At 40.3% G+C, this 27,795-nt stretch overlaps 2 protein-coding genes across 5 annotated transcripts in view; one reads left to right on the forward strand and one right to left on the reverse strand.

Annotated features, from left to right (window-relative positions):
• Positions 1-1,541: 1,541 nt before the first annotated feature.
• On the forward strand, positions 1,542-20,078 carry tipin (timeless interacting protein). Of its 2 annotated transcripts, XM_048562809.2 has the most exons (9): positions 1,565-1,653; positions 1,762-2,080; positions 3,892-4,042; positions 8,541-8,634; positions 10,772-10,847; positions 14,124-14,246; positions 15,698-15,761; positions 16,766-16,960; positions 18,801-20,078. In XM_048562809.2, exons 3-9 carry the CDS (start codon positions 3,913-3,915, stop codon positions 19,112-19,114), a joined length of 996 nt encoding a protein of 331 aa, XP_048418766.1. In that variant the 5' UTR covers positions 1,565-1,653; positions 1,762-2,080; positions 3,892-3,912; the 3' UTR covers positions 19,115-20,078. The 2 variants fall into 2 exon arrangements, with proteins under 2 accessions (XP_048418765.1, XP_048418766.1); XM_048562808.2 differs by lacking the exon at positions 1,762-2,080 and having other exon boundaries at positions 1,542-1,653; positions 18,801-20,077.
• The window catches only part of dis3l (DIS3 like exosome 3'-5' exoribonuclease), a 49,194-nt gene continuing 41,189 nt past the window's right edge, over positions 19,791-27,795 (reverse strand). For 2 of the 3 annotated variants that reach the window (XM_048562805.2, XM_048562806.2), the window contains exons 14-17: positions 24,825-25,003; positions 22,287-22,429; positions 21,086-21,260; positions 19,792-20,491 (exon numbers count right to left, since the gene is read on the reverse strand). In XM_048562805.2, the coding sequence (XP_048418762.1) occupies positions 20,189-20,491; positions 21,086-21,260; positions 22,287-22,429; positions 24,825-25,003 (800 nt within the window). In that variant the 3' untranslated portion in view covers positions 19,792-20,188. Of the gene's footprint in view, positions 20,492-21,085; positions 21,261-22,286; positions 22,430-24,824; positions 25,004-27,795 lie in introns of all 3 variants that reach the window. The other variant, XM_048562807.2, reaches the window with a different exon arrangement.

Below are 27,795 nucleotides of genomic sequence, written 5' to 3' on the forward strand. Positions count from 1 at the left end.
CTTGTAACTGATGTCCATTTCAAGCCCACTGACTCCCACAGCTACCTAGAATACACCTCCTCCCACCCACCCTCCTGCAAAAATTCCATCCCCTATTCCCAATTCCTCCGCCTCCGCTGCATCTGCTCCCACGATAAGACATTCCACTCCCGCACATCCCAGATGTCCAAGTTCTTTAAGGACCGCAACTTTCCCCCCACAGTGATCGAGAATGCCCTTGACCCCGTCTCCCGTATTTCCCGCAACACATCCCTCACACCCCGCCCCCGCCACAACCGCCCCAATAGGATCCCCCTCGTTCTCACACACCACCCTACCAACCTCCGGATACAACGCATCATCCTCCGACACTTCCGCCATTTACAATCCGACCCCACCACCCAAGACATTTTTCCATCCCCACCCCTGTCTGCTTTCCGGAGAGACCACTCTATCCGTGACTCCCTTGTTCGCTCCACACTGCCCTTCAACCCCACCACACCCGGCACCTTCCCCTGCAACCACAGGAAATGCTGCACTTGTCCCCACACCTCCTCCCTCACCCCTATCCCAGGCCCCAATATGACACTCCACATTAAGCAGAGGTTCACCTGCACATCTGCCAATGTGGTATACTGCATCCACTGTACCCGGTGTGGTTTCCTCTACATTGGGGAAACCAAGCGGAGGCTTGGGGACCGCTTTGCAGAACACCTCCGCTCGGTTCGCAATAAACAACTGCACCTCCCACCCGCAAACCATTTCCACTTCCCCTCCCATTCTTTAGATGACATGTCCATCATGGGCCTCCTGCAGTGCCACAATGATGCCACCCGAAGGTTGCAGGAACAGCAACTTATATTCCGCTTGGGAACCCTGCAGCCTAATGGTATCAATGTGGACTTCACCAGCTTCAAAATCTCCCCTTCCCCCACCGCATCCCAAAACCAGCCCAGTTCGTCCCTCCCCCCACTGCACCACACAATCAGCCCAGCTCTTCCCCTCCACCCACTGCATCCCAAAACCAGTCCAACCTGTCTCTGCCTCCCTAACCTGTTCTTCCTCTCACCCATCCCTTCCTCCCACCTCCAGCCGCACCTCCATCTCCTACCTACTAACCTCATCCCGCCTCCTTGACCTGTCCGTCTTCCCTGGACTGACCTATCCCCTCCCTACCTCCCCACCTATACTCTCTCCACCTATCTTCTTTTCTCTCCATCTTCGGTCCGCCTCCCCCTCTCTCCCTATTTATTCCAGTTCCCTCCCCCCATCCCCCTCTCTGATGAAGGGTCTAGGCCCGAAACGTCAGCTTTTGTGCTCCTGAGATGCTGCTGGGCCTGTTGTGTTCATCCAGCCTCACATTTTATTATCTCGGATTCTCCAGCATCTGCAGTTCCCATTATCTCCCACACCTTGTGATCTCAGGAAATCTTTCGACGTTTCAGCCTTTGGAGGGCCTACACCCGCCTCTGATTGGTTCGTGCACCGGCCGTTGGTGATTGGCCGGTGTGTAAGCTGTGCTCTGATTGGCTATACTGTTGGGTGAACGCGGGCTACCCTGAGCCTTTGATTGGCTGGACAGCGGAGCGCGCGCTTTGGATCCTCCAGCGGAAGAGGAGTCACTTCTTTTTTCACTGAAACAAAATTAAATTCCTGTAATTTTATTGTTATTTGGTAAGTTATATTTTGAAGAAAAGGCACTTTCAGCCATTTCAGTAGATGTAATAGAGTTTTCAGAGTTTAAAAGTAACGTTATATACCAATTTCCCTTCATGTTCTTAGGAAAGTAGTTTATTATGCGTTTATTGAAGCATACTGCACAAAAACCGGAGTTAAAGTTTGCTCAGGTTCGGAGCCAGGATTTCTGTAACTTTAACCAAGGCTGGATCTGGAGGAGTATTGGGCAGCTTGCGCCTGCGTAGGAGCCCCTGCCGGGCCGCGCCGTGGATGAGCCTGCGCAGGATCTTCTGTCGTGCCGTGGATGCGCCTGCGCAGCGGTTCCTGTCGCGCTGCGCCGTACCGTGCCGTGGATGCGCCTGCGCGCACAGTTTGTGGTAGCGCCTGTTCTGTAGTGACCGTAAACGAGATTTTCGTTGTTGAGGTTGATCGTTTTTTTAAAAACAAACTTGTTTTCTGAAACAATCGTAATGATTCCAGCACGTTGCAAAGTCTTTCACAATAAAATAAGTTTTCTTCGAAGCGTAGTCACACAATCATTACAAGGCAGAAAAAACGCCCCTTGGCCCATTGTGCCTGTACCAGGTGATAAAGAAGACATAGGGGTTTGCAGAGGCTGTTGATAGTTCGAGTGAATGAGCTCACGTCTAGTGTGTAGAATTCAGTGTGGGGAACATGTAAGATTACTAACTGTGGTAGGAAGAATGAAAACAAGTTTACACGAAGAACAACTGGGAAGAGGGATTTAACAAGGTGCAGAGCTGGATGAGCTCAGCAGGCCAAGGAGCAGAAAGGCTGACGTTCCGGGCCTAGACTCTTCATCAGACCATTTTCTGAAGAAGGGTCTAGGCCCGAAACGTCAACCTTCCTGCTCCTTTGCTGCTTGGCCTGCTGTGTTCATCCAGCCCTTGCTATCTCTGAAGATGGATTTAGTTATTTTAGAGATAATGGGAACTGCAGATGCTGGAGAATCCAAGATAATAAAGTGTGAAGCTGGATGAACACAGCAGGCCAAGCAGCATCTCAGGAGCACAAAAGCTGACGTTTCGGGCCAAGACCCTTCATATTTAATTTATTTGGCACTAGGGCAAGCTTGTACTGTAATTGATATCAGTGGTTTGGTTGAGTAGGTGGAAAGGTGGCAGATAGAATTAATTCTGGAGACTCGCACAGTTATGTATTTGAGGAGGGCGAACAACGTAAGGGAATACATGATAAAGTCTTGAGAGGGGTAAAGAAAGTGAGAGACCTTATAGTGCATATCCACAGGTGCCTGAAGGTGGTAGGATGTTTAGATAACATCATTAACAAGGTATATGGGATGTTTTCCTTCATTGGCCAAATTATTGAATATAGGAATACAAATATATAAGACAGTGGTTAGGCAGTAGCTGGAGGGTTTTGTACAGATCTGGTCACCACATTACAGGAAAGAGATTATTGCTCTAGAGACAGTACAGAGGGGATTTACAAGGATGTTGCCAAGGCTTGAAAAATTCATGTGAGGGAAGACTAAATGGGTTAGGTTTGTTTTCCTTTAGAATAGAAAAAATGGAGATGTACAAAATAACGAGGGACTTCGATAGAGTGAAAAGGGAGTGGTGAGTGTTTCAAGTTCACTGCCCAGTTTTGTGGGTGAAGTGGAAACTCTCAACTCATTTAAAATGAACCTGAACCTCCATGAGAAGTGCTGGAACCTGCAAGGCTATGGACCAGATGTTTGGTAAGTATGGGCAGCTACTTTACTCAGCTAGTGCAGACACAATGGGCTAAATGGCTGCTTTCTTTGTTGTACCTACACAGGGATATATAGATTAGGTGGGTTATAGGGGAATGGTTCTGGGTGGGATGCTGTGAGGGTCGGTGTGGACTTGTTGGGCAGAAGGGCATGTTTCCTCATTGTAGGGATTCTGTGAATCACACCTTTACCATGGTGTTCCCATACAGGCTGAGGTGATTCTTGGGACCTGCTTCCTCATTTGACCTCCTGTTTCTATCAAGCCATAAGCTATGTTTAGAAACCCTTGGTCAGTGAGGATGCTGCATAGGAATATGTGGAGAGAATAATGAGAAGTCTTATTTGACTGTCTTTTTGTCCAACCATTATTGGATGGCAAACACCAAACAACAAAATTATGCAAACAAATATTGGAATAAAACTAAGTCCTTCATATCATTTTAAATAATGACATCAATGATACAATGGTTTTACCATCCTCATTTAATTTTGTAAAGTGAATAGGACAAGCTGCTGTGATGAGTGACACTTTGCAAAATAGTTTGCCTGATATTCCTGACTATGATCACTCAGAAGATGAAATCTTTCCACCTCTTCCTCCTCCATCATCCCCTGGACAAGTGGCAGATGGTGGAGCTTCTGATGGAGGTAAGTCGGTTTCGAATTATGCTGCATTTGGTGTGTAGTTGTGAAATTGTTTTGATTCTGAGCCCCATTACAATAGTATGCTAGCTTTTATTTCAATTATACAGAACAAAATACGATACCTTCCTTTAGATTAAAAAATTGGAATGCAGGAAATAAAATGTCTATTTAATGAAACAATCTGAAACTAGGAATAAGATATTCAGCTCATTAAACCTACACATGGCATTTATGTTGTCAGTAACTAATTGATCTATGGCGGAAATGGCTAACGGGAATGTCAAAGTGTGAACACTCATATTTCTATATAATTTGCCAAACAATCAGGTAAGAAGACTGAAATATAAATTTATCATTATGGTCTCTTCATTCCTGATACTTGGTGGGTCCTAAGTTATTGTACTAATTTAAAGATCAGTACTGTCTCTGTGGAGGGCCTTGTCAATGAATTGAGCAGCACTGCGTTTGTTTCATTTCACAGGAATAGTAGTATTGTTGCTCGACTGTTAACCTGGAGACCCAGGTACTGTTTTGAGGAACTGGGTTTGAGTCTGACCATGGCATTTGATGGAATTTGAATTTAATAAAAACCTGGAATTAACAGTCTGATGATGACCATGACAACATTGTTGATTATGAGGAAAAACCCATCTGGTTCACTAATGTCCTTCAGGGAAGAAAACTGCCATCCTTACCTTGTCTGACCTACGTACGACTCAAGACTAACAGCAGTGTAGTTGACTCTCCACTGCCTTCTGGTCAATGAATGCTGGCTTCACCAGTGACGCTTTCATGCTGAGAATGAATATTAAAAAGAAAAGGGATATATTTAATTTGGAGAGGACAGACTTCCCATAAAATGTTTTTGTTTTTCTCCCCTCAATTCACATTTTGCACCTGATCATCTTTTCATTTAACGGTCAACAAACAGCCAGAGCCTTTCCTCATGAGGTATCAGAGGCTAGGTTGGAAAATTGAAATATTTGCTTGTTGATACAGACCTTGAATATTACTGAAAAACAAGTGTAGTGCCATATACATAGATCATATGTCCCAACTGGTGGATTGTAACCAAATAATATGTTTCTTTGGCTGTTCACTAAGTGTCCAAATTTGGATGTGATTCTGTAATAGGATAGCATTTATTAAACAATCCCAAGTGTGCTAAGAATTACAGTAGCAACCACAATAATCACGCTCAAAATGTGGCTCACTTAGAATCGTGGACAATGTAGATAGAGGCTATTTTTCCCACCAAGTCTGTAACAACCCACCAAAGAGCATCTCACCTATAGCGCAATCCTGTCCCCATAATCCTGCTTTTACCATGGCTAACCCACCTAGCTACATCCCTGGACATTATGGGCAATTTAGCATGGCTAATCCACCCAACATGCACATCTTTGGACGTGGAAAGAAACTACAGCACCCAGAAGAGACCGACAGACACGGGGAGAATGTACAAACTCCACACAAACCACACAAAGTCACCCAAGGCTGGAATTGTACCTGGGTCCCTGGTGCTATGAGGCATCAGTGCTAACCACTGAGCCACCATGCTACCATCTAGTTTTCTAGAAGCTACATATACTCATATGCAGGATCTTGTCTCTCAAACAGTATATTTTCCTGCATTCTGCCTTTTTCAATTAAAGAAAAACATGGATACAATGGTTTCCTGGTGCATTCACTACAGTCACACCACACCAGTCAAAAGTCACATACCATCTACTTAGCAGCCTTTTCATATGTAGTACAAATATTTGTTCCCTTTGAAATTTGGTATTATTGTGTTTGTTCTTTTGAGCGCTAAACAAGAACTTCAGAACCGTGTCTGTTGATTTTCAGAAATACTCAAGAATGGGATAGTAAGGAGGCAATGATATGTAAAGTAGGGTTGAAAAAAATAGATTGGCCGTTATCAGGTTTAGAACAGTTACAAATAATTTACCACCATATCCCCTGACTGTCATCCTTTCGCAATATGAAGCATGCAGACTCTAGCTGATCTCCTGCTGAGTTGCTCACTGTCCATTCCAGCAACCAGTTTAGTCATTATTACACAGAAACAATCTTCTAACTTCTAATTCCATTTTCCAGCACTTGGCTAAACCTTTGAGCCTTGGTGTCACAAATGCACATCTAAATATTAATTAAATGTTTGAGGGTTTTAGCTTCTACCACTCTTACATGCAGCGAGTTCCAGATTCCCACTGCCCTCTGGGTGAACAGGATTTTCCTCACAACTCCTCTAAACTTTCTGCCCCTCACCTTAAATTTATGTATCTTAGTTATTGATCCCTCCATCAAGGGCAAAATTCTACTGTATACCCTATCTATACCCTCCTAATTTAGTATATCACTATCATGACTCCTCTTGATCTCCTCTGCTCTGAGGAAAACAACTGCTGTCTGTCCAGTCTCTCGTCATAATTGAAACTCTCGAGCCCAGCTAACATTATGGTAAATCACCTCTGCACCCTCTCCAGTGCTGTCACATCCCTACTATTATATAGATTCCAGAACAGCCCACAATACTCTAGCTGTGGTCTTACCAACGTTTTATACAGTTCCAGCATCACCTCCCTGCTCTTAGATTCTTTGTCTCAGTTAATAAAGGCAAACATCCCATATGTTGTCTTAGCCACTTTATCCACATGTCCTGTACCTTAAGGGACCATTGGACGTGTACTCCAAGGTCCCCTGATCGTCAGTGTTTTTCAGGATCCTACTGATCATCATGTATACCCTTGCCTTGTTTGACCAGCATCACCTCACATTTATCCAGATTGATCAGCCTGTCTATGTCGTCCTGTAGTCTAAGGTTATCCTCTTCACTATATACCACTTCAACAATTTTTTTTTACCATCAGTGAATTTACTGATCAATTCTCCTACATTCAAGTCTAAGTCATTTATATAAACTACAAACAAGAGCCCCAAAACTGACCTGGCTTTCAACCGGAAAAATACTCTTCAACATTTCCCTCTGCTTTCCGTGTGGGTCCTCTTCAAAAGATTTGCTGTAAATTCAAAGAGACAGCACGGTGGCTCAGTGGTTAAGTACTCCTGCCTTACAGCACCAGGAACTTGGGTTCAATTCCAGCTTTGGGTGACTGTCTTGTGGAGTTTGCATATTCTGTCTATGTCTGTGTGGGTTACCTCTAGATGCTCCACTCTCCTCCCACAGTCCAAGGGATGTGCAAGTTTAGGTGGATTGGCCATGGGAAATTTCCCGTACTGTCCAGGGATGTGTATGCCGGGTAGACTAGCCGTGGGAAATGCAGGTTACACAGATAGGATAGAATAGGTCTGGGTGGAAGGCTCTTCAAAGGGTTGTGTGGACAAAATGAGCCAAATGGCCTGCTTCCATGCTGTAGGGACTATAACAAAAACATAGCTGTCATCTACACACCTGGTCGCCTCTGAAAAAGCCAATCAAATTGGTCAGACATAACCTCCCCTCAACAAAACCATCCTAACTAATCTTGATTAATCCCTGCCTCTCTGCAGGCTGGCGATCGCAGTTTAGCAGGAACTGACTAGCTTTTCTGCAATAAGGTCAGGCTGGTCAGACAGTTCAGAAAATTGATTCCTGGGTCGGCAACATGTTGTCAAATATAACAGTATTTAAAAGTTTAAGAATAAATAGTGAATAGAATTAACTTAAACATTGAAAAATAAGTCATTTGGTGTATATAAGTGTGATAAAAGTTGTAATAGTATTTCTGGTATTGTTACAGAATCAGGGAATTGTTATGGTGCATGAAGCCATTCAGCCCATTGATGCCTGTACTGGCTCTAAAATGACCATTCTGACTTGGTGCCATTCTCCTGCCTTTTCCCTGTATCTTTCCACATTGCTTCTAATTTAGTAATAGAGCTCCCTCTTGAATGTTAACATTCATTCATTAACATTCAGGGAAAAATTTAATAAATGTTTGAAATAAAAGATGACATAAAAGTATAGGGCATTGTAATTATTTGATAATTGATATGAGAACAAAGTTAAACAAAGATATTTTTGGATTGCTGTAGCAAAGAGGCTGGCATTGACGAGTGAATGGCTTCCTGTGTTAGTTTCTAGGGTTTCGTTATTTGTCCTTGTAGCTGCTTCATATTATATCACTGTAGAAACAAAAATTATTTTATGAGGCTGTTTATGGGATATTGTGGTCACTTTGGATTAGGAGTAATATTTTCAGAGATTGCTTCATTTAAATAATTTCAGGTGCCAAAGGGATTGAAATATTAGTGCTAATATTAGTATGCAACACATTTCCTAACTGCTACTTGCTAATCTGTACAGAGGTAGAGGAGAAATAATCGGCAAGATTCAAATTGTGTTGATAGATTTCCAACTCCATCATTGTGACGAAACCAGCATATTACCCAGAAAAATCCATAATGTTCCCAGGGTTACTCGTCCATTAACAAAGCCATTGCATGATTACACCTGATTGTTATTAATCTGTTGGTTGCTTTTGGTTTGACCCCTCAGATGAGGAAAACAGGCAGGAGGGAAATCCATCCAAAGAGCCTGTAATTCTCAGGAAAGGTGTGAAAGGACCACGACTTAAACTGGATGCTCAACGGTAACTAAAATTTCAACTTTGGTTTGCCCTGTGACCAGTATTGTTGACATAATTCATTCCCAGGCGTTGCTTGGCACAGTGAGGAGACTTGGAGGAATTGCAATCATAGTTTCTCATTTGACCTGGCCAAAGTCCCTGTCCATGAAAATAATATTTTTTAAAAAGTATCAATTGAGAGTAAAATCTAAAAATGAGATGTGAGAAAAAAGCTGCCAGTAAAACTTCGTTCCAGGTATTTGGGAGTCAGGCAAAGCTGTTTGCAGCTACTGCTCTGTATTCTATCTTTTATTTCCTGGCTACTGATCCTGAGGGACTGAGGACTATTTGGACAGCCCATCAACCTTACCTTTATTTTATCATTTCAGCAGCAGTTACTTGTTAGCGATTGGCTGTGGGACCCTTGGATTTGGCCTCCTCCTAGCCCAGCAACACAGACCATTGATGTAGCGACAACTGGTGGTTACAATCTAACAAGTGCCACAGTGAGTGGCTTTCTTTTCTCTGTTGGATGGATTCAAGCTCCACTGCGAGGCTTGAGGCTATTCTGTTGTGGTGGTAATGTCCTTACCTCTGAGCCTAGAAGCCCAGTTTCAAGTCCCACCTGCTAGAGTTATGTGCCGTAACATTTCTGAACAGGTTGATTAGAAAATATCTACAATCTAATATGACATCCTAGTGCAGGTCAGAGGGTGCAGTTGTTGGGGGTACGTTTTTCAGAAATGTTAAATGAAGGTCCCATCCCCTCTCTAATAGTCATAAAAGATCTAATGGTTTTATTTGAAAGAAAATGGGCGAGTTCTCGCAGTATTCTGAGAGGATTATAAATTTATTTTACTTGTTGCTTACTGTGTGCGAATACGATACGCACTTCCTATATCGCAAAATAGTTCAATACCAAATGCACCTGGTGATGTGCTGGGTGACGGATGCCTTTTTTTAGTCACTTTATTTTATTACGGTTATCCAATGACTTGTTGAGGTATCTGGAGGTGGATTGGGGACAGCAGACTACTGAATACAATTCTGTTGTGATTTTGAGGTGAAATTAAATACTGAATTTGTTCAGAGGTCATTTTTCCCCCTTCTTTATTTTTTCATGGGATGTGTCACAGCTAACATTTGTTGTCTATGCCTAACTGTCTTTGAACTGAGTGGCTTGCTGTGTTATTTCAGAGGGCAGATAAAAGTCAAGCACATTTCTGTGGGTCTGAAGTCGCATGTAGGCCAGACTGGCGAGGACGTTAGTGAACCAGTTAGCTTTGTCTTGCTAATGTGGGTTCCACGTGTCTTCATTGCGGCTCATACCATGTTTACCGACCCCCACGACTTTTTTTTTGAGCATCATTTTGGTTAGGTTCGCATGTTCCTCTGATCCCCAGAAGCAGCACTGACAACTGTGGAAGGGAGAATGTGATTACACATTCCTGGGCTTGGCACGGTGTCCCCATGACATGTGCACATCATGTCACAGAATCCCTACAGTGTGGAAACAGGATCTTCGGCCCAACAAGTCCACACTAACCCTCAGAGTATCCCACTGAATCTACACATTGCTGAACATTATGGGCAATTTAGCATGGCCAATCCACTTAGACTGCACATCTTCGGACTGTGGGTGGAAACCGGAGCACCCGGAGGAAACTCATGCAGACACAGGGAGAATGTGCAAACTCCACACAGACAGTTGCCCGAGGGTGGAATTGAACCTGGGTCCCTGGTGCTGTGAGGTAGCAGTGCTAAGCACTGAGCCACCGTGCTGCCCTGTCCTAAGGAAATGCCCTTCAAATCTCCACCCATCTGACTTTCACAGTCGTTACCATCTCCCACTTCATTCATAACCACTCCTCTACCCCCACATTGAAATGTTTTGTTCCCCCAACTCTGTCTCTCTATTCCACACACTACCTCCGTCCACTACATTCTCTTGCAACACAAACAGAATTTTTCAACATCCCAAACAGCTCTCACTTTTTCAGAGAATAACTTTATCCACTTTATTACCTTGTCTTGGAATATGTTCTGGGTTCAGTGGGGCCCATTGTGGTATTTCATAATATACTGGTTTTAGCATTTCTGATATGGAGTTCTTGTATAACTGTCGGAGATCTGAGTTTGAATCTTTTTCTCTGCATAAAAGATTGACTTCGGATCGAGGATTGCCAGCTTTACGAAATCTGTTCAATAATGTTCGGTTTAAAGGCAAAGGACACGAGGTAAGGCAGAAAAATGAAGATTCCTCTGCCTGATTAGGAGCCTGAATTTTAAATTTCTTATCTTTGCAACTTCCTCAATCATTATAAACCTCTAAACTGTCTGTGCTCCGATTCCTCTTGATTTTAATCAATCCACTGTTAGTGGCTGCACTTTGAGTTGTCTAGGCCGTAGGCTCTAAAATTGTTGAAATTGAAATTTAAACCAACTGGGGGAGGCGATGGCCTAGAGGTATTATTGCTGGGCTGTTAATCCAGAGACTAGGATAATGTCCTGAGGGCGTGGGTTCGAATCCCACCACGGCAGATGGTGGAATTTGCATTCAGCAAATATCTGGAATTAGGCATCTAATGATGAGCATGAATCCACTGTTGACTGTCGGAAAAATGTACCGCGTTCACAAATGTTCCTTAGGGAAGGAAACTGCCATCCTTACCTAGTCCGGTATACATGTGACTCCAGTCCCACGCTTGACTCTTAACTGCCCTCTGGACAATTAGAGATGGGCAATAAATGCTGCCTATCTAGTGATGTCCTCATCCATGAATAAATAAAGAAAAGAAAATTAGTGTGCTCTCCGCTAATGGGAACTGCAGATGCTGGAGAATCCAAGATAACAAAGTGTGGAGCTGGATGAACACAACAGGCCAAGCAGCATCTCAGGAGCACAAAAGCTGACGTTTCAGGCCTAGACCCCCTAGGCCTGAAACGTCAGCTTTTGTGCTCCTGAGATGCTGCTTGGCCTGCTGTGTTCATCCAGCTCCACACTTTATCTTACTGTGCTCTCTCCTTGTTTAAGATGCTTCTTAGAACCAAATTCTTTGACCAAGCTTTATGTTGCCTGTGCTAATGTCTCCTTATGTGGAACAGATTAAATTTTGTTTAATAATGCTCCTGTGAAGCATCTTGAGATGTCTTACTATGTAATGGTACTATATAAATGAAACTTGCTATTTTTCTGTGCACAAACATATTTCTAAATGTAATCCGTGGAAGAGCCCTCTTCCTGTATCAAAGCGCTATTTCTTACAGTTATCACCATAGTTGGTTCATTGAGCAAATTGCCAGTTTTACATTTTTCTGCAGTTCTTGCTCTCATTCTTAATACAATAGTGAGTGTTCTTATTATAAACCAGTCATTGCAAATGTAATGTTAATATATTTGTACTTTCTGTTGCTCCAAACCTTTCTTGAAGCTTTGACTCCTTGTGACGGGGATTATGTCATCCTTTGCACTTTACCTAGAGAGATAGAGCAGGGATCAGACCCCAGCTATTGCAATATATGTTATTGATTTAGATGAGAGAACCAAATGTAGTGTCTCAAATTTGCAGATGTCACAAAGCTGGATGCAAGGGTAAGCTATGAGGAGGGTGTAAAAATGTTAGTGTGATTTAGACAGGCTGAGTGAGTGGGTTAATATGTGGCAAATGCAGCATAATATGGAGAAATGTGAAGTTTCCACTTTAGTAGCAAAAGTAGGAAGGCAGATTATTATTTCAATGTGTGTGTATTGAAAGAGGGGAATGTCCAACAAGACCTGGGTGTCCTTTTGTACCAGTCACTGAAAGTAAGCATACAGGTGCAAGAGGCAGTAAAGATAGCAAACTGTATGTTGGCTGCGTAGCAAAAGGACTAGAGTACAAGAACAAGGATGTCTTAATTTATTTATACAGGGCAGTGGTGACGCCACATCTGGAATGCATTGTGCAGTTTTTTTTGGTCAACTTATCTGTGAAAGGATGTTCTTGCCACAGAGATAATACAGTGAGGGTTTATCAGATTGATTTCTGGGATGGCAGAACTGATGTATAAGACAAGATTGAGTTGGTTTGTGTCGTATTCCTTGGCGTTTACAGGAATGAGGTGGGGATCTCTTAGAAACCTATAAAATTCCAACAGGACTTGACAGGTTAGATGCAGGAAGCATGTTCCCAATGGTGGGGGAGTCTGGAACCAGGGTTTGTAGTTTAGGGATAAGGGGGTTAAACCTTTTGAGATTGAGATAAGGAGGAATTTCGTCATCAGTGATTGATGAACCTGTGGAATTTGCTATCTCAGAAAGTGGTTGAGGCCAAAACATTGTGTTTTCAAGGAAGAAGTAGATATAGCTCTTGTGGTTATAAGCATAAAGGGATTGTGAGGCAGGGGTGGTCACGGTATTGAGTTCAATGATCACATTCAAAGATGGAACAGGCTTGAGAGCCTACCTACTATGTTTCTAGTGTTGCGGTTGTTCTTGTGTGAACTTACAAACAGGTTAGTGCAGAGGATAGCACTTTGGAAAATAAAACAAACTACATTGACATTGCTATGAGACACAGCTGCTATCAGGAGTGTGGATTAAGCATGTTTCAAGAAGTGTTCATTCATGCTGATCTTTTTGCAGATCAGATACAGTTTTGTAAATCTTTTGGGCTTTGAGCTATTTCATGAATATTTAATATATATGGGAGTAGTGGATAATTGGAGCAGAGACAGTTATCATGAGTCACGAGTTATACTTTAGCTTACTGCCCAGAAACTTACGTGCCAAGTTTGATGCAGTATCCTACGTAGGTTCAACATTCTCTTCTTCTTGCTTTTCACTTGGTAATAACTTGGGAGCACTGATCCCTTTGTATTCTGGTATGTTATCATGATGTATGATGCCTCATGCTGTTATAGGCACTTATGCTTTTTGGGTTGGGTATAAGTTTTCACTATAACTTTTTTAAACAAGTGAATTAACACAATGATGATACAATAGCATACATTGGAAACAGTGAATGCATTCATTACATGATGGCAGTGTGTGCAATAGTGCTGATGTTCCAGGATTACAATTCACTTGCTTAATGGCCATATATGTAAGAAACAGGATGGATTTTACCAATTAAAACAGACAGCTGGGACTCTAAATAACACCAGTTTCTGAAAGTCAAAGTTAGTTTCACACTTCAGAACCACCCAGATTTAAACTTCGAGCATTAACCTATTCTTTGTTAAGATATGAAGAGATTTTATTTGTCAGTGTCCCGGGAGCAGAGGGTTCAGACTGCGCAAAAACAACAAAGGTTTGGGTTTTCTTCATTCTAAAATTAGGTTGATTGTGTCAGGGATTTGCAATTCTAGGTTCTATTTACTGCCACTTAAATTAAAATCTCCCATTGGTGGTTTTGGTGAGTGAAGCTAGGCAGAGAATCCTTCCCTTGCCTTTGCGTTGTATTTGGCTTTGGCCTTTAATTCTCTACATTGTTTACGTAATGTGTTTTGTTCTCTTTTTGCCCTGTGTTAAGAGTGAAGATGTGAAGACTCTTCTTTGGCAAATGGAGCATTGGGCTCATAGGCTGTACCCTAAATTGCAATTTGAAGAATTCATCGAAAAAGTGGAGGCCTTGGGTAGTAAAAAAGAGGTTCAGGTATCTAATATTGCTTATTTTGTTTATTTATTTTGTCCTCTGCACTTTCTGTGATTCATTTTGTTTCAGAAAATGGATTTTCATAACAATTCACAGCGATTTACCATTTACTTTTAGCAAGAAACGCTGAATGATTTGCTAAGGTGCTAAGTCATCATGCTCATTTGGAAAGCTGGTGCAGACAAGATAGGCCAAAGGCCTATCTTGTGTGACATATGTTTCTGAGATTTTGTGATGGCTGTGAGGAAATCGATCCCAGTACTGCCTACTTGTTAATATTAGTTGGTGAGGAATGTCAGTAGAATTGTTCCTTTTGCTGAGATATACAGCATATGCTTGCACTCTCATCAGAGGAAGTAAGAAGGGATGTAGTTAAGACACTAATCATGTCATGGAAGGAAAACGTCTGACAGCACTATTTGAAGATGGCGTCTTTGTGTCCATGTGAATGTTTGTTCCTTGGTTACCACCAGGTTAGGTGATTGTTATCTCTTTGCTTCATTAACTGTAACACACAATAGTTGGCTTCTACTTCCAGGCTTCTGCCAATTGGTCATTTCAGGGCACTTGGAATATTACAACAGTAGCTTGTGCTTTTGTCAACAACTCTCAATGCAACTCAGCATTACAGTTCTACTAATGTGGCAGTTTATTTATTTTGAAGCAAATTAAGTGGCTGGTGAGACATCTAACAATCTCCACTCTTTCAATAGACCAGTCTGGTCAGTGTTTGGCTTGTTTGGAGTATAGGGAAATGGGACTCCTGCATGCTAAATTTATGGGAGCAGTAATATTTGATCTCTAGTTAAGACTCTGTAAACTACTGCTTTGATTAGATCTAAAAACGTGTTTAATAAAGAGTATCTGGCATTGGGATGGCGAGGTAGTCTTTATGTTGGCTTGCTGTTGATCTGATTTAGTTTTCCTCTATCAAGAGGTTGTTAATTTTAATGTTTAAGCTTATTCCCTCTTTGTCCTAAATATGTTCTGTTTAGATGAAGAGTAAAACAATGTGCTGTGTGATATGGTGCACAATAGTAGCCCTCTTATTTGACCATGAACATGCCTCTTATCTATGATTTGTGGTCTTGCTTTTTGCCAATATTTGCCTGGTAAACTGTTGCATTATTATTTCCTGTTCACTTTTGCAAATTGTCACAAAGTAGTTTGAATCTCCAGCCACAAGGTGGCTATAGAGGGTGTTTCTAAAGTTTCCCAGTTGAGTTTGAAAAATGATCAGAATTAAGGTCTCATGCAGTCTCCTATGTAACATCATTAAGAGATTCATTTTAGTATTTGCTCATTTTCGCTTAAATATCTACATTTTTCTTCAGGGAATTCACTAGAAACACTTGGACACAGAATGTTACATGTGGAGAGAGCAAGCCAGCATTAAAATTTCACATCAATGACCTTTCCTGCAGTTTACATTAGTCATTTTTATATTCTAGACTTGCTTGAAGAAAATTCGACTTGATATCCCCATTACACGTGAAGACTTTATTTCCAAAGAAGGCAAGTGCTCTTTTCAAATCTTCATTCAAAATTTTTATTATTTTTTCCATCTAAAACAAAGTTTAATGAAGAATTTTATAGTATGTTTTCCAGTAAAAACACTAAAAATTCAAAAGTTTATATCTGATGCTGAGGCTTTAACCATGGCATTTTTTTTAATCCACTGAACAGTACAATGTGCTTTTTGGGGATTGGAGTGAGGAAGTGTTTAGGCATCAGTGAAATCATTTTAGCCCAACCACTATATGGTGGTTTTTCCAACATTTGAGTCGTCTCTGATCCTTTATTTCCCTTTGTTTAAGTGATTTTCAAATGGTAACATGTTCTCTTCATTAATCATGAAGCCTAGTAGGACATTCCAATCTCTGACCCCTATTATTTAAATAAAAATCTCTTGCTGTCTGCCCCGAGAAGTCACTTGCACTTCAGCTTGGATAAGATAAGAATAAGAAATGGTGGTTAGATTTTTCCTTGTGCACTGTGATAAAGAATAGGAACCCATTTGTACCTCTCCTATTTAGCCCAAGGAGCATAGACAGGTTATGGCCTACAAGTTAATGCCTGACAATCTGTAACTTCATAAAAATCAAACCGAGGATATATTTTCCATCTTTAAACACTGCTTTTACCCAGTCGAGCTTTGTGGATTTCCATTACTACAATGCTGAACCCAGCTCTGCAGGCACCAAATATCCCCAAAAAGCCTTTATTGTGTAAATGTTGAGAATGAAATACCTGTGGGCTATTCAGTCTGATGGGATCAGTGCTGCGCCCATGCATTAATACACATCTATTCGTTGTAGCATTGGATAGAGAAAAAGAGTAACCAGGAACAGGAACCCTGTTTTAAACTAACTCATCAGAGACAGGACTATATTTGTCTTGGTTGCTAAATTCAGTTATTTTATAGATATGTTCACAGGCATCGGAATAATGTTTTTTTTTGAGCTATGATAAATTGGACAAACACGAAATCCTCCTTTTGAAATAATATTTAATTACAGTTGTTGAGAATGAACTCCAAGTCGAGAACTTAGAAACTTCATTCAGTCCATTGCCTAGCCAATCAGCTGCAGAATCTACTCCAGGCTCAAGCACACTCTCTGAGGAGCAGCAGCTTAGGATCGAAAGAAACAAACAACTTGCGCTTCAGAGACGACAAGCAAAACTTGAGACAACAAACCAGACGTCTTCTAATGGTTAGTGTGTATTCTAATGGAATTCAATACAGTCATCTAACTTTAATTTCAGTGCTTAAAATTGGTCAGTCCATGGTCTGACTCTAATTAACTTAAAACGGGGAAGAGGGAGATTTCCTTTCTCTGAAAAATCTGTCTTAAAAAGATAGTTATTTTGTGCACTGTGGAGAAATTGGAATTCAACAGCCTACACGAATGCTTTCTCACTCACTAAGTAAATGGAACAAGTGATAAGATGTGGATGGAACAAAAGGTGCTGATATGGCTTATAAAGTAATTTAGTTTCTAGGGATAACAACATTTTTTGTTTCAAAACGAAAAACATACACTTTTGACCTGATTTTTAACTATTTTAAATTTTCTAAAAAATTCATTTTGTCGGATGTGGGTGTTGCTGGCTGGCCAGCATTTGTTGCCTGACCCTAGTTGCCCTTGAGTCCACCTGCTGTGTGTTGACAGACAATGCTATTAGGGGTTCAATTCTAGATTTTGACCCAGTGACAAAGAATAGGGACATATTTCCAAGTCAAAATGCTGCGGCTTGGGAGATACAAGGTGATAGTATTCCCATGTATCTGCTCCACTTGTCCTTCTAGAGGGAAAAGGTCAAGGGTTTGGAAGATGTTGCCTGAGGATCTTTGGGGAATTTCTGCAGTACATTCTGTAGATAGTATACTCTGTTACGGAGTGTCAGTGGTGGAGGGAGTGGATGCTTGTGGAAGGAGTGTTAATCAAGCAGGCTGCCTTGATCTGGATGGTGTCAAGGTTCTTGAATGTTTTTGGAGCTGCACCCATCCAGGCAAGTGGGGAGTATTCCATCACCTTCCTGACTTGTGCCTTGTAGATGCTGGACAGGCTTTGGGAGTCAGGTGGTGAATTACTCACCTCAGTATTCTTAGCATCTGACTAGCTCTTGTAGCTGTTTGTATAGAGTCCGTTTGGGAGATTCTGGTGATAATGGTGAACACTGTGATGTTGATAGCAGGGAATTCGGTGATGGTAACACCATTGAATGTCAAGGGGTGGTGATTAGATTTTTCCTTGTGGTTGAAGGTCATTGCCTGGCTTTGTTTAGCCCAAGGCTGCTTATTGTTCAGACGTTCTTGCATTTAAACTGAACTTGAGGAGTCACGACTGGTGCTGAACATTGTGCAATTTTAGTGGTCATCCCCACTTCTGACGTAAAGGTGAAGGCAAGGTCATTGATGAAACAGCTGAAGATGGTTGGGCCAATGACACTACCCTGAGAAACTAGGGAACTGCTGTTACTATTCTTTCTCATTTCTTTAACCAAGAGAAAAATTTAATTTCATGACTATCCAAAATATACAAATTTTAAATAGTTTTGAAGAGTTGTCACTGGTTACTTTGGTTTCTTTCCACAGATGCTGCCAGACCTGATGAGTTTCTTCAGCAATTTCGGTTTTTGTTTCATGCCTTTTGTTTGCCAATCAACACTACCTGAACTTTAGATTTAATTCTGCATTTTGCTAATTCTCATCAATAAACTCTTGCACTGTTATTTTGCACAGTATGTAATATAATCGGGGTCTGAAGTGAAATTCCACTCTGCCATATCTCTTTATCAGAAAACTTGTTCAGCTCTCCAAAAAATTCATTTGTCAACTCTTTATAAATTTAAATGTTTCTGCAGAGTTCAAATACTAAAATTTGTACTTTTTCCAACAGCTTACATTTTGCGTAGCAAATGAGACAACTTCCTCAGCCTTTGAGTGAATCACAAACAGTAACCATTTGGGCCATCTGGCAGTGCTTTCGTTTTACACAGAAAATTTAGACTATTTGTGTATGAATGTGTTTTGTCTACTTATTCTTTCAGATCTAAATGATGCTCTGTTCTTGAGTCAGTCTGCTGAACTAAATCAAGCCAAGATATTGAGAGATCCTTCTGACAGCTTTGAGGATCTAGATGCAGAAGATATGAAAGCTTTGAAAATGACAACCAAAACTGAATCCTCTAAGTCAGTTCAGCAGCCAGAGTCTCCAACAGAAGGTGGTGTCTGTTTGGAAACTTCAGAACACTTACCTGAGGTAACCAAAAAAATTGACTGTGCTGTATCAATATCTGAAGCTGAAGCCACAATTGAAGACAATTTTCCCAAACCCATTCCAGAAGCAACATCTGCTACATAGAATCTGCCCATGGAACAGTTAACTTAAATGAGATGTCTCTGAACTGGTAATGGGATTAGAAACTGCAACACAAGTTGATTAAATATATTGTGTGATATCAAGATTGGCCAGTGATTACTATTTGAGGTTTTGTTTTGATGTGACAGTGGAATGGTGGTCTAACAAACGTTAAGGCAAAAGTAAAGAATTTGGCAAGGTTTAATTGTGTAGTAGAAAATAATCATTCCACATTTTCAGTGGTGTCATTGGTGTTTGGGAGCACAATCTACTTCATACCACAAGTTTGAGCAAAATATTTTTATGCCCATCTGCATAACTAGGGTGGATTGGATATAGATGTTCCTTATTTTTGATGCTATTCTAACTCAAATACACAACTAGCAATCAAATAGATTTTTGTATTAGTTGATACTGATATAGGAGAAAGAATCACACTGAAGATAGAGGATCACTTTTAAAAACTATTCAACCTTTGCAGATGTTGAGTAATTCAAAATACATAGTCCAAGTTTGGGAGTAAAATATCATTTTTGTTCTCCACTGTAAGCGTTCAAAAGAATTGGAATGTTTAAGGCCTGGTTACAGCAAGTTAGTTTTTCTGTCTCTGTATTGAGCTTGGAGAGATCAGTCTTTGTATTTAGAAGAAAGAAATTGTTACAAACTGGACTTACGCACTCGTAATGAGACAGTTGCCAATAAAAAATTTTATTTTTAAAACACACCTGAAGGGCATATGAAGACAAATTCAACTTTAATACCACTATTTGTACCAATCATACTTGAATAAAAATTACAATATTTACATCCTGTTGAAAAATATATTTGTACATCTTGCATTGAAATCTTTTACATGTAGCTTCACAGATAACAGCTGGTTTCCATGAAATTGTAGGCCCCTGCCATTCTTCTGGACTGAAGTTGTAGGCAGAGAAGTAAAACTGCTGTCCAAATTTGCTTGAAAAACCAGAGCCATTTCCAGGATTGTTGTATCAGTTAATTACACAAAAATTGCTCCAAAAGTGGCTTTGGTTAAGAAATTAAAACAGACCCAAGTTTTTGACCAAACTATTGCAATCATCTGACTGTAACATCCAGAAGTGCCAGTTCCTTAATTTCTTCTAACAACAGATACAGGCTGTTGCCCTTGGTTTGACAATATTCCTTATCTTCATCTCTGACTGATGTACTTTTTGCATGCTCTTGAGCAAGCTGTGCCTCTTCAACAGATCTGATTACATCCCGTATCAAGTCAGTCTTTGAACTGTGAGAGGGTTCATGCATAGGCTCCACGTTGGTTCTATTATAGGGCTGGTTGCTGATGATGTCCAGTTTGATGCTGTCCGGATGTGACCGGGATGAGAGTTCAGATATTCTTACCTTTTTGATCATGAGGAGGAGAGACAGAATTTTAGCTCCAGAAAATCAATAATTAGGAATCAACTTAGAAAACCAGGTTAATCAAATCCTCTGTAAACTGGTTTAAGTATAAATTTAAAATACTCAAATCAGTCTGGAGTTAATAATACTAAGCGACACTCCAGGATAAGGGAAGTATTTGAACATTTCATTTAAAATCAAAATAGCAACTATATACTAGTCCATGGACACAAGGGAAGATAATAAACATGAGCAAAGATCTACTGTTACAACATAGGTGAAAGTACAAATCAACAGTAAAGAATTACAAAGTGAATTACAAAAGTTGAATACTTTCTAATGCAATGGTTATGCAGCACTGGTATAATGTTCCACTTGCTGTTTGCTTACTGGTTCTGGCACTCTAAACACATTCTCTTTGTAAAAGTTATCACGTTTTCAGGAGTTCTTGAGCAAGCAGAGAAACTCAATAGATTTTGGCCCATTTTTCTGTTAATGTTGTACATTTCTAATTTTTTTTTCATTTGATTTTTTTTAGTTCAAATGCTGTTCAATACTTACACCTGGACAGAAATTATACAAGTGTATACTTACAGTGATGTGATCAAACAGAGAGAAAGTAACTGATCCTCCATCCACTGTAGTGGAAATAATTTTGTCCCTAAGGCGTTTGAGGAAGCCAGGTTTCCAGACACATGACCTATCAGAATGTGGTGAGATCACAAGACCTTCTTTATTCTTCAGGAATGCTGGAGCTTTTATGCTGTACCTGGTTCACAAAGTACATCCCAATTTACTTTCATCATTAAATTATGTGCCAAACCAACTACAAAAGGTGATTATTTAAAAATGTAGTAAGGTATACCATACAGCAAAGCTGCTAGCTTTCAGACAAGAAATAAACTCTGCTGCAGAATGTGTTGTATCATCTATGACTCAGTTTTGATGAATTATATTTGTCCATTAATTAAATTACTGAAGTCAAATCATTGCCTGAACGAAGGTCATCAGTTTCCCTCTGTGCCAAAAACTAATGCAGTCAGTTTAATGGTGAAGTTATAGGTGAAGAGACAGATTTACGTTCATCTAGTGCCTTGCACAAAGTTCTTTATAGTTGTGACTACTTGGACAGTACTTCTCACTGTGTAGTAGTAGTAACCCCATTGTCTGTCCCATATGCTTGCCTGCTCAAAGCAAAGGTGGGGCTAAAGCCACAAACAGGTTCGCCATGATCTTATCAAACAGCAGAATACGCTGCACTGGCCAAATTACCTATTCTTGGCCTTATTTCTTATGGTTCAAGAATTGTCATATTGTCAGATACAAGACTCAGTTTACTTTTCTAGTGAATGTAGAAGAACCAATCGTACTTTTCGAAGAGTAGGGGAACTCTGTTATCCAGGCTAACTGTTATTGATCACTTTAGACTAGAATATGGTTGTTTTTGTTCTTTTTTGCTGTGCAAACTGGATGTTGCATTTATCCACAGAACAAAACAACTCAATCTCAAAAATAATTCACTGGGTGTGAAGTACTTTGGAACAGTGAGAACATGAAAGATGCAACACAGACAAGTTTTCTTTTAATATTGTAGCCCTGACTTCATATGTGACACTAAATCAGAGCTAGGCTAGTGACACATGAACAAATCAGGCGCAGCATTTAAAAAAAGGAGCAAACTCTGGATTAATGTATTCATTCCAGCGACTTTTGATTTGTGAATAATTTAGAAATTGCAATTGCTACAGTTTATCAAGATTAGCTTTTAAATGCTAATGAACATTTCAGAAATTACCTTGGTACAAATACCAGCACGCCATTTGCCCGAATTGAGTATATGATGCCATCTGCTATGCAACGCTCATCAGAAGGATCTTTATCCTTAAAGTACATGCATTGAAATAACTCGATAGATTGCTTCTGCACACATTGTGCAGCCTAGGAAACAATCGAAATAACATATTTGTTTAGGCCAGAGCATTCAACTTTCTAATTTTCAAACATCATTGCAGGTGAATTGTCACCCTACTCGTACGGACCTTTGGGCCTCAAATTTTGAATTGATACATTGATCAAATGGAATTCCGCTTCAAAAAGATTTGTGTAACTACAAAAAGAGTTGTCAACATCCCTTCCAGGGGAGGACAGAAATCAGCCAGAGTAAAGTTAATTTTATTACTCCAGCTGGGAAGTCTAGATAAGCACTCTTGAGGTCTGGCTGTATCTATCAGCCTCTGTTGAATAGCCTCTGCCTGCCAAACAATTGGTGACTGGTTCACCTACAAAAAAATAGCTTTTATACCATGCACTATCAGTGCCTAGAGGACTATGCTAGCTTCCATTCACTGAATTCTTTATTTTAAAAGCTAAATGCAAAGCTCCATTTTACAAAGTAATTCAATAATACAGCAGACGTCAGTTAGTTGAGTTACTAAATGATTCCCAGATTACCTACAGCAGAATTTTTTTTTAAAAGTAGGGATAAAATATTCATAGTGCTCAAATTAATGAGAACTAAATAATCTTTTCTTTGTTTATTAGTGGTTTTCTCTTCTCGTCTGTTTTCATGATTGAACCAAACAAGCTATTATTTGGACTCATGAAACACTGACTGGCATACAAGAGACAGGTTTCCTTCTCTTCTGGGGAATTCAGAATTTGCTCAATACATTCCCTCTGTGTTCTCAATGAGTTAACTTGCTAGGTAGCAAAACATACATTGGAAATTAAGGTAGTTATTTGCTGAAGACGATACAACTTTCCCAACAAAGCTTGATGTACATGCTGATTACTTGAATCATCTTATATTGTGCTGTTCAAAAAGTGGAAAATTTTAGTTTTCTGAACCGAAGGATGACATTAAGCATTCCCAAGTCAGGTTTTGTACAAATGGATTGAATTTCCACTGAATCTCAAGTATGCTTCAACCCCAACCTCTCAGCTGCATCGGATGAGCAAGATGTCTCAATTTCCTAAACAAGTCATCCTTGTAAGCAGAGTAAAGCTTCCACTTCAAACCAAATTATGGCAATTTCTTTCATTCACTGGCACCATTAATCCAGGCTGGATTTAAATGTAGGTCATGAGCACAGTGAGAGGTATCCTGAAGTACTCTTTAGAGGATCATAAACGAAAGGCTGTTTAACATTTCCTCTCAACATATACAACGGTATGGATATAATCTGAACATTAGAATCTGAGTTTTACAGCATGGAAAGATGTCCCATTGTATCAGCATCAGTCATCAAGCACCCATCTGTGCTAGTGCCATTTTCCATCATTTAGCCTATAACCTAGTATCCTATGATACTACAAGAGATCAACTAAATAATTAAATGTCTTGAGGGTTGCCACATCTACCATTCTTCCAAGTAGGGAAGCTCTAGATACTCAACAACTGCTGACTGAAAAAAAATCTTACTTAAATCTCCTTTTGTATTCCATCGGGGGCTGAAGGGCCTAATCCCGTTCTGTACAGTCCCACATTCCTCTAAACCTTAAATCTCTGCCCCCCCCTTAATGATCCCTCTAATTAACGGTAAAGTCTCTTCCTGTCTATGCTCCCATAATTATTTACACCCTAATCAGCAGCCTCCCCTATACATCATCTTCATCACCGTATCCACCTTTTCTAGTGCCCTCAAGAATCTGTGGACATGCATCCAAAGTCTTTCTGATCCTCTGAACTTCCTCTGAACTTCCTCTGAACTTCCTGTGGTCCTATTGATCGTTGTGTACTCCTTTGACTTGACAGTCCTTCCATACTGCATCATCTCACACGTTACAGGATTAAATTCCATTTGCCATTGTTTTGCCTGTCTTACCAGCCCATCTATCATCTGGTGGCCTAAGGTTTTCCTCCTCACAATCTACCACATCATTGATTTTCTTGTCATCTGCAAACTTACAAATCAAACCTCTTACATTCATGTCTAGATCAGAACACAAAAAACAGCAAGAGACCGAGCACTGAATGATGCAGGAGGTGGATGAGTCTGGGTGGGATGCTCTTTGAAGGGTTGGTGTGAACCTGTTGGGCCAGGGAACACAGGCTTCCAGTCACAAAAACAACCTTGGATCATCACCTACATCCAGCCACTGAGCTAATTTCTAAACCAATTTGTCAAATTGCCCTGAATCCAATAGGATCTTACCTTCTTGCTCAGTCTCTGATGCAACACATTGCCAAAATCCTTACTGAAATGCATGTAGACTATATTTCCTATACTACCTTCATGTTACTCCCTAACGTGACTAGGATGATATGTGTGACATTAGTTTATGTTTTTAAAAAAAGGAATACAAAAATGTCCTATTGAATTTGTCTACTCACTCTGTTCTTGTTGTTGATGTGCTGACATAATTCTGTTAAAGCCTTGTTGCTGAGTAATGAATCTTCTGGTTCCAGTTTCTCATCCTTCTTTATAGCGGCCATTAGTAGTCTATGCACCACTATGTCTGCATATCTTCTGATTGGAGAAGTGAAATGAGTATATTTTTCCAGAGCAAGCCCTGTGATAAGATAAAGTAGGGACAGCTTCCAATACTATTTCCATCTCTTCCTTGCTTTCCAAGGTCATCTCAAATTGTTGATGATATTTGAACAACCTAATTATATTACAGGACCCGCTGATAAAACAAATCATACCTGTATTAATTTTTAACCATAGATTTACCTCAACAGAGCCATGTGCCCATTGAAAACTGCATTTTTAAAAAATAATATTAACTTGCTCACCCACATTAAAACATTCACAATGCTAGAACAAGCAGTGTAATTAATGAACACTGGCCATAATGTACTTTGCCTTTGGTTTACTAATACGGACTCAACGTGGATGTGTCTTCTAATTACCAGGTTAAGGTTTGAATTTAGCTCTAAGTTGAAGGTTAACCATTTGGCAGCTGTAAGGGCTCTGTGAAATTATATCAGCGTCAATCTAATTCCTAGTTTTTAAACTTCTAAAGCAGGATTAATCAATTATTTGACAAATCACTTGCGTTCTCAATCATGAAGAGGGAGACTTAAAAAAATAATATTAGTTCGAGATGACTAAGTGGAAGCTTGGAACTTTGGCAGCTCTAGCAATCTGCCCTTCAAAGTCAAAATAATTCAATCCTGTGAGCATTATTTAAACATGTCAAGGCTTTGGGTTTTTTTTAAAGTAGTGTTGCCTATTTGAGTAAACCTGGAATCTATCAATTTCTGTTTAACAGAAAAGCTCAAAATTCTAGGCTCCATCATCTAAAAGCCTTGGATATTTGCACGTGGAGTACTTGGCTATCAAAAGCAAAATGTCAACTTAATAACCATGGTAACCAGTTTCTATGAAAATTCAGCAAATGCTTTTGCAAGAGAATATAAAGGTACAGACTTAAACAAATTAATATCAATCCAGTGTACTAGGCTCAACACGTAACAGGAAAAAGCTTTTCTTGCCTGCAGTTTCACTCAAATTAACACCTGTAAATTAATTGCATACAAAGGTGTCTATATCCTAATTAAAACTCTAGATTGATTAAACGCTAAGGTGGCATGGTGGTTCAGTGACTAACACTACCCCGGCCTCAGAGCGCCAGGGATGGGGTTCGATTCCACCCTTGGGCAACTGTGTGGAGTTTGCACATTTTCCCTGTGTCTGCATGGGTTTCTGCTGCGTGTTCCTATTTCGTCCCACAGTCCAAAAATGTGCAAGTTAGCTGGATTATCCATACTAAATGGCCCATAGTGTTCTTGGATGTGTAGGTTAGGTGTATTAGCAACTGGAAGTGCAGGGTTATGGCGATACAGTAGGTGGATGAGTCTGGGTGGGATATTCTTTGAAGGGTTAGTGTGGACCTGTTGGGCCAAATAGCCTGTTTCCACGCTGTAGGGATTCTATAAAAAAAAGTTCGGTATTTGATATAAAGTAGAACAATTCCCTGCATTTCATATGGAGCATTTTAAAGAGATGTTACCTTAACTCTTTTTTACATGAAACCCACTCACTTCTCTCTGGGCAACTTTTTCATGCACAGTGTGATGCATGTATGGAATGAACTGCCAGAAGAAGTGGTGGAGGCTGGTACAATTACAATATTTTAAAGGCATCTGGATGGGTATGAGAAAAGGAAGGGTTTAGAGGCATGTGGGCCAAATGCTGGCAAATGGGACTAGATTAATTTAGGATATCTGGTCAGTATGGATGAGGGTCTGTTTCCATGCTGTACATCTCTATGACTCTGTGATTCCATGGAAACTGTCTAATGCCTCATCTGAGTGGTTATTTTTCATGCATAATTCTGTGTCACTGTCTTTTGCACCACACAGGACAATGTAGCAAAGTTCTTTCTGCATCATTCACTTGTGCTACGTTTCAGCAGAGGTTACTGAACACCAGTTCTTCAGGAGGAGATGGAAGAGTTTGTATAAAATTCCACATATGGAAATCACAACATCACACTTTAACCCCAACCGTACTGAAATACATTTCTACTGTATATTAGGTACTCTAATCTTCTAACTTAATTCCATTAATCTTACACATGTCTGCCAGAATATTACCCACAAAGATATTAACACCATCTACCATTCTAAGCAATCTTTCAGTTGCTTCCCATTTTAATACACCAACTTGCTTTCAAGCTTTCATTTCTATATTGGCCTGTTGCAACGTTCCAATGAAAGTTATTGCAAGCTGGAGGAACAGCAGCTCATCTTCTAATTATGAACTTGTACGGCCTTCTAAACTCAACACTGAATTGAATAACTTCATCTTGACCTTTTTTGTAAATGTCAGTCTGTATCTTATTTTTGTTTTTGCTTTCAAGCACTGATATCCTTTATTCTGCCTTTAACACAATCTGTTTCTATGCGACAAACTTTATCACCCCTTTTTGTTCCATGACATCTTGGTTAATTAATCTTTCTAACCTATTTCTGACCTTGGTTTCTGTTCTACCGGGTCCTGCCTCCTTTTCTAACAGTATAAAAATCTAACATAGATAACGAGGTGTAGAGCTGGATGAACACAGCAGGCCAAGCAGCATCAGAGGGGCAGGAAGGTTGACGTTTCGGGCCTAGACCCTTCTTCAGAAATCCTTTTCTGAAGAAAGGTCCAGGCCCAAAACGTCAGCCTTCCTGCGCCTCTGATGCTGCTTGGCCTGCTGTGTTCATCCAGCTCTACACCTTGTTATCTCAGATTCTCCAGCATCTGCAGTTCCTACTGTCTCTAAAATCTAACATATCAGTGTTTCTTCAGTAACAAAACTGAGTTTTGAAGAAAGGTCACTGGACTTAACTTTTGTTTTCTTTCCACAGATAC

This window comes from Stegostoma tigrinum, chromosome 33 (genome assembly GCF_030684315.1).
Source record: "Stegostoma tigrinum isolate sSteTig4 chromosome 33, sSteTig4.hap1, whole genome shotgun sequence".
In the NCBI taxonomy this organism is placed as follows: domain Eukaryota; kingdom Metazoa; phylum Chordata; class Chondrichthyes; order Orectolobiformes; family Stegostomatidae; genus Stegostoma; species Stegostoma tigrinum.

Bases quoted from the DNA above. Each gene is read 5' to 3' on its own strand.
- tipin (XM_048562808.2), top strand. From the start codon at position 3,913: ATGAGTGACACTTTGCAAAATAGTTTGCCTGATATTCCTGACTATGAT. The intron at 4,043-8,540 runs GTAAGTCGGTTT...TTGACCCCTCAG, and splicing joins TGGTGGAGCTTCTGATGGAG to ATGAGGAAAACAGGCAGGAG. The intron at 14,247-15,697 runs GTATCTAATATT...TTTATATTCTAG, and splicing joins GTAGTAAAAAAGAGGTTCAG to ACTTGCTTGAAGAAAATTCG.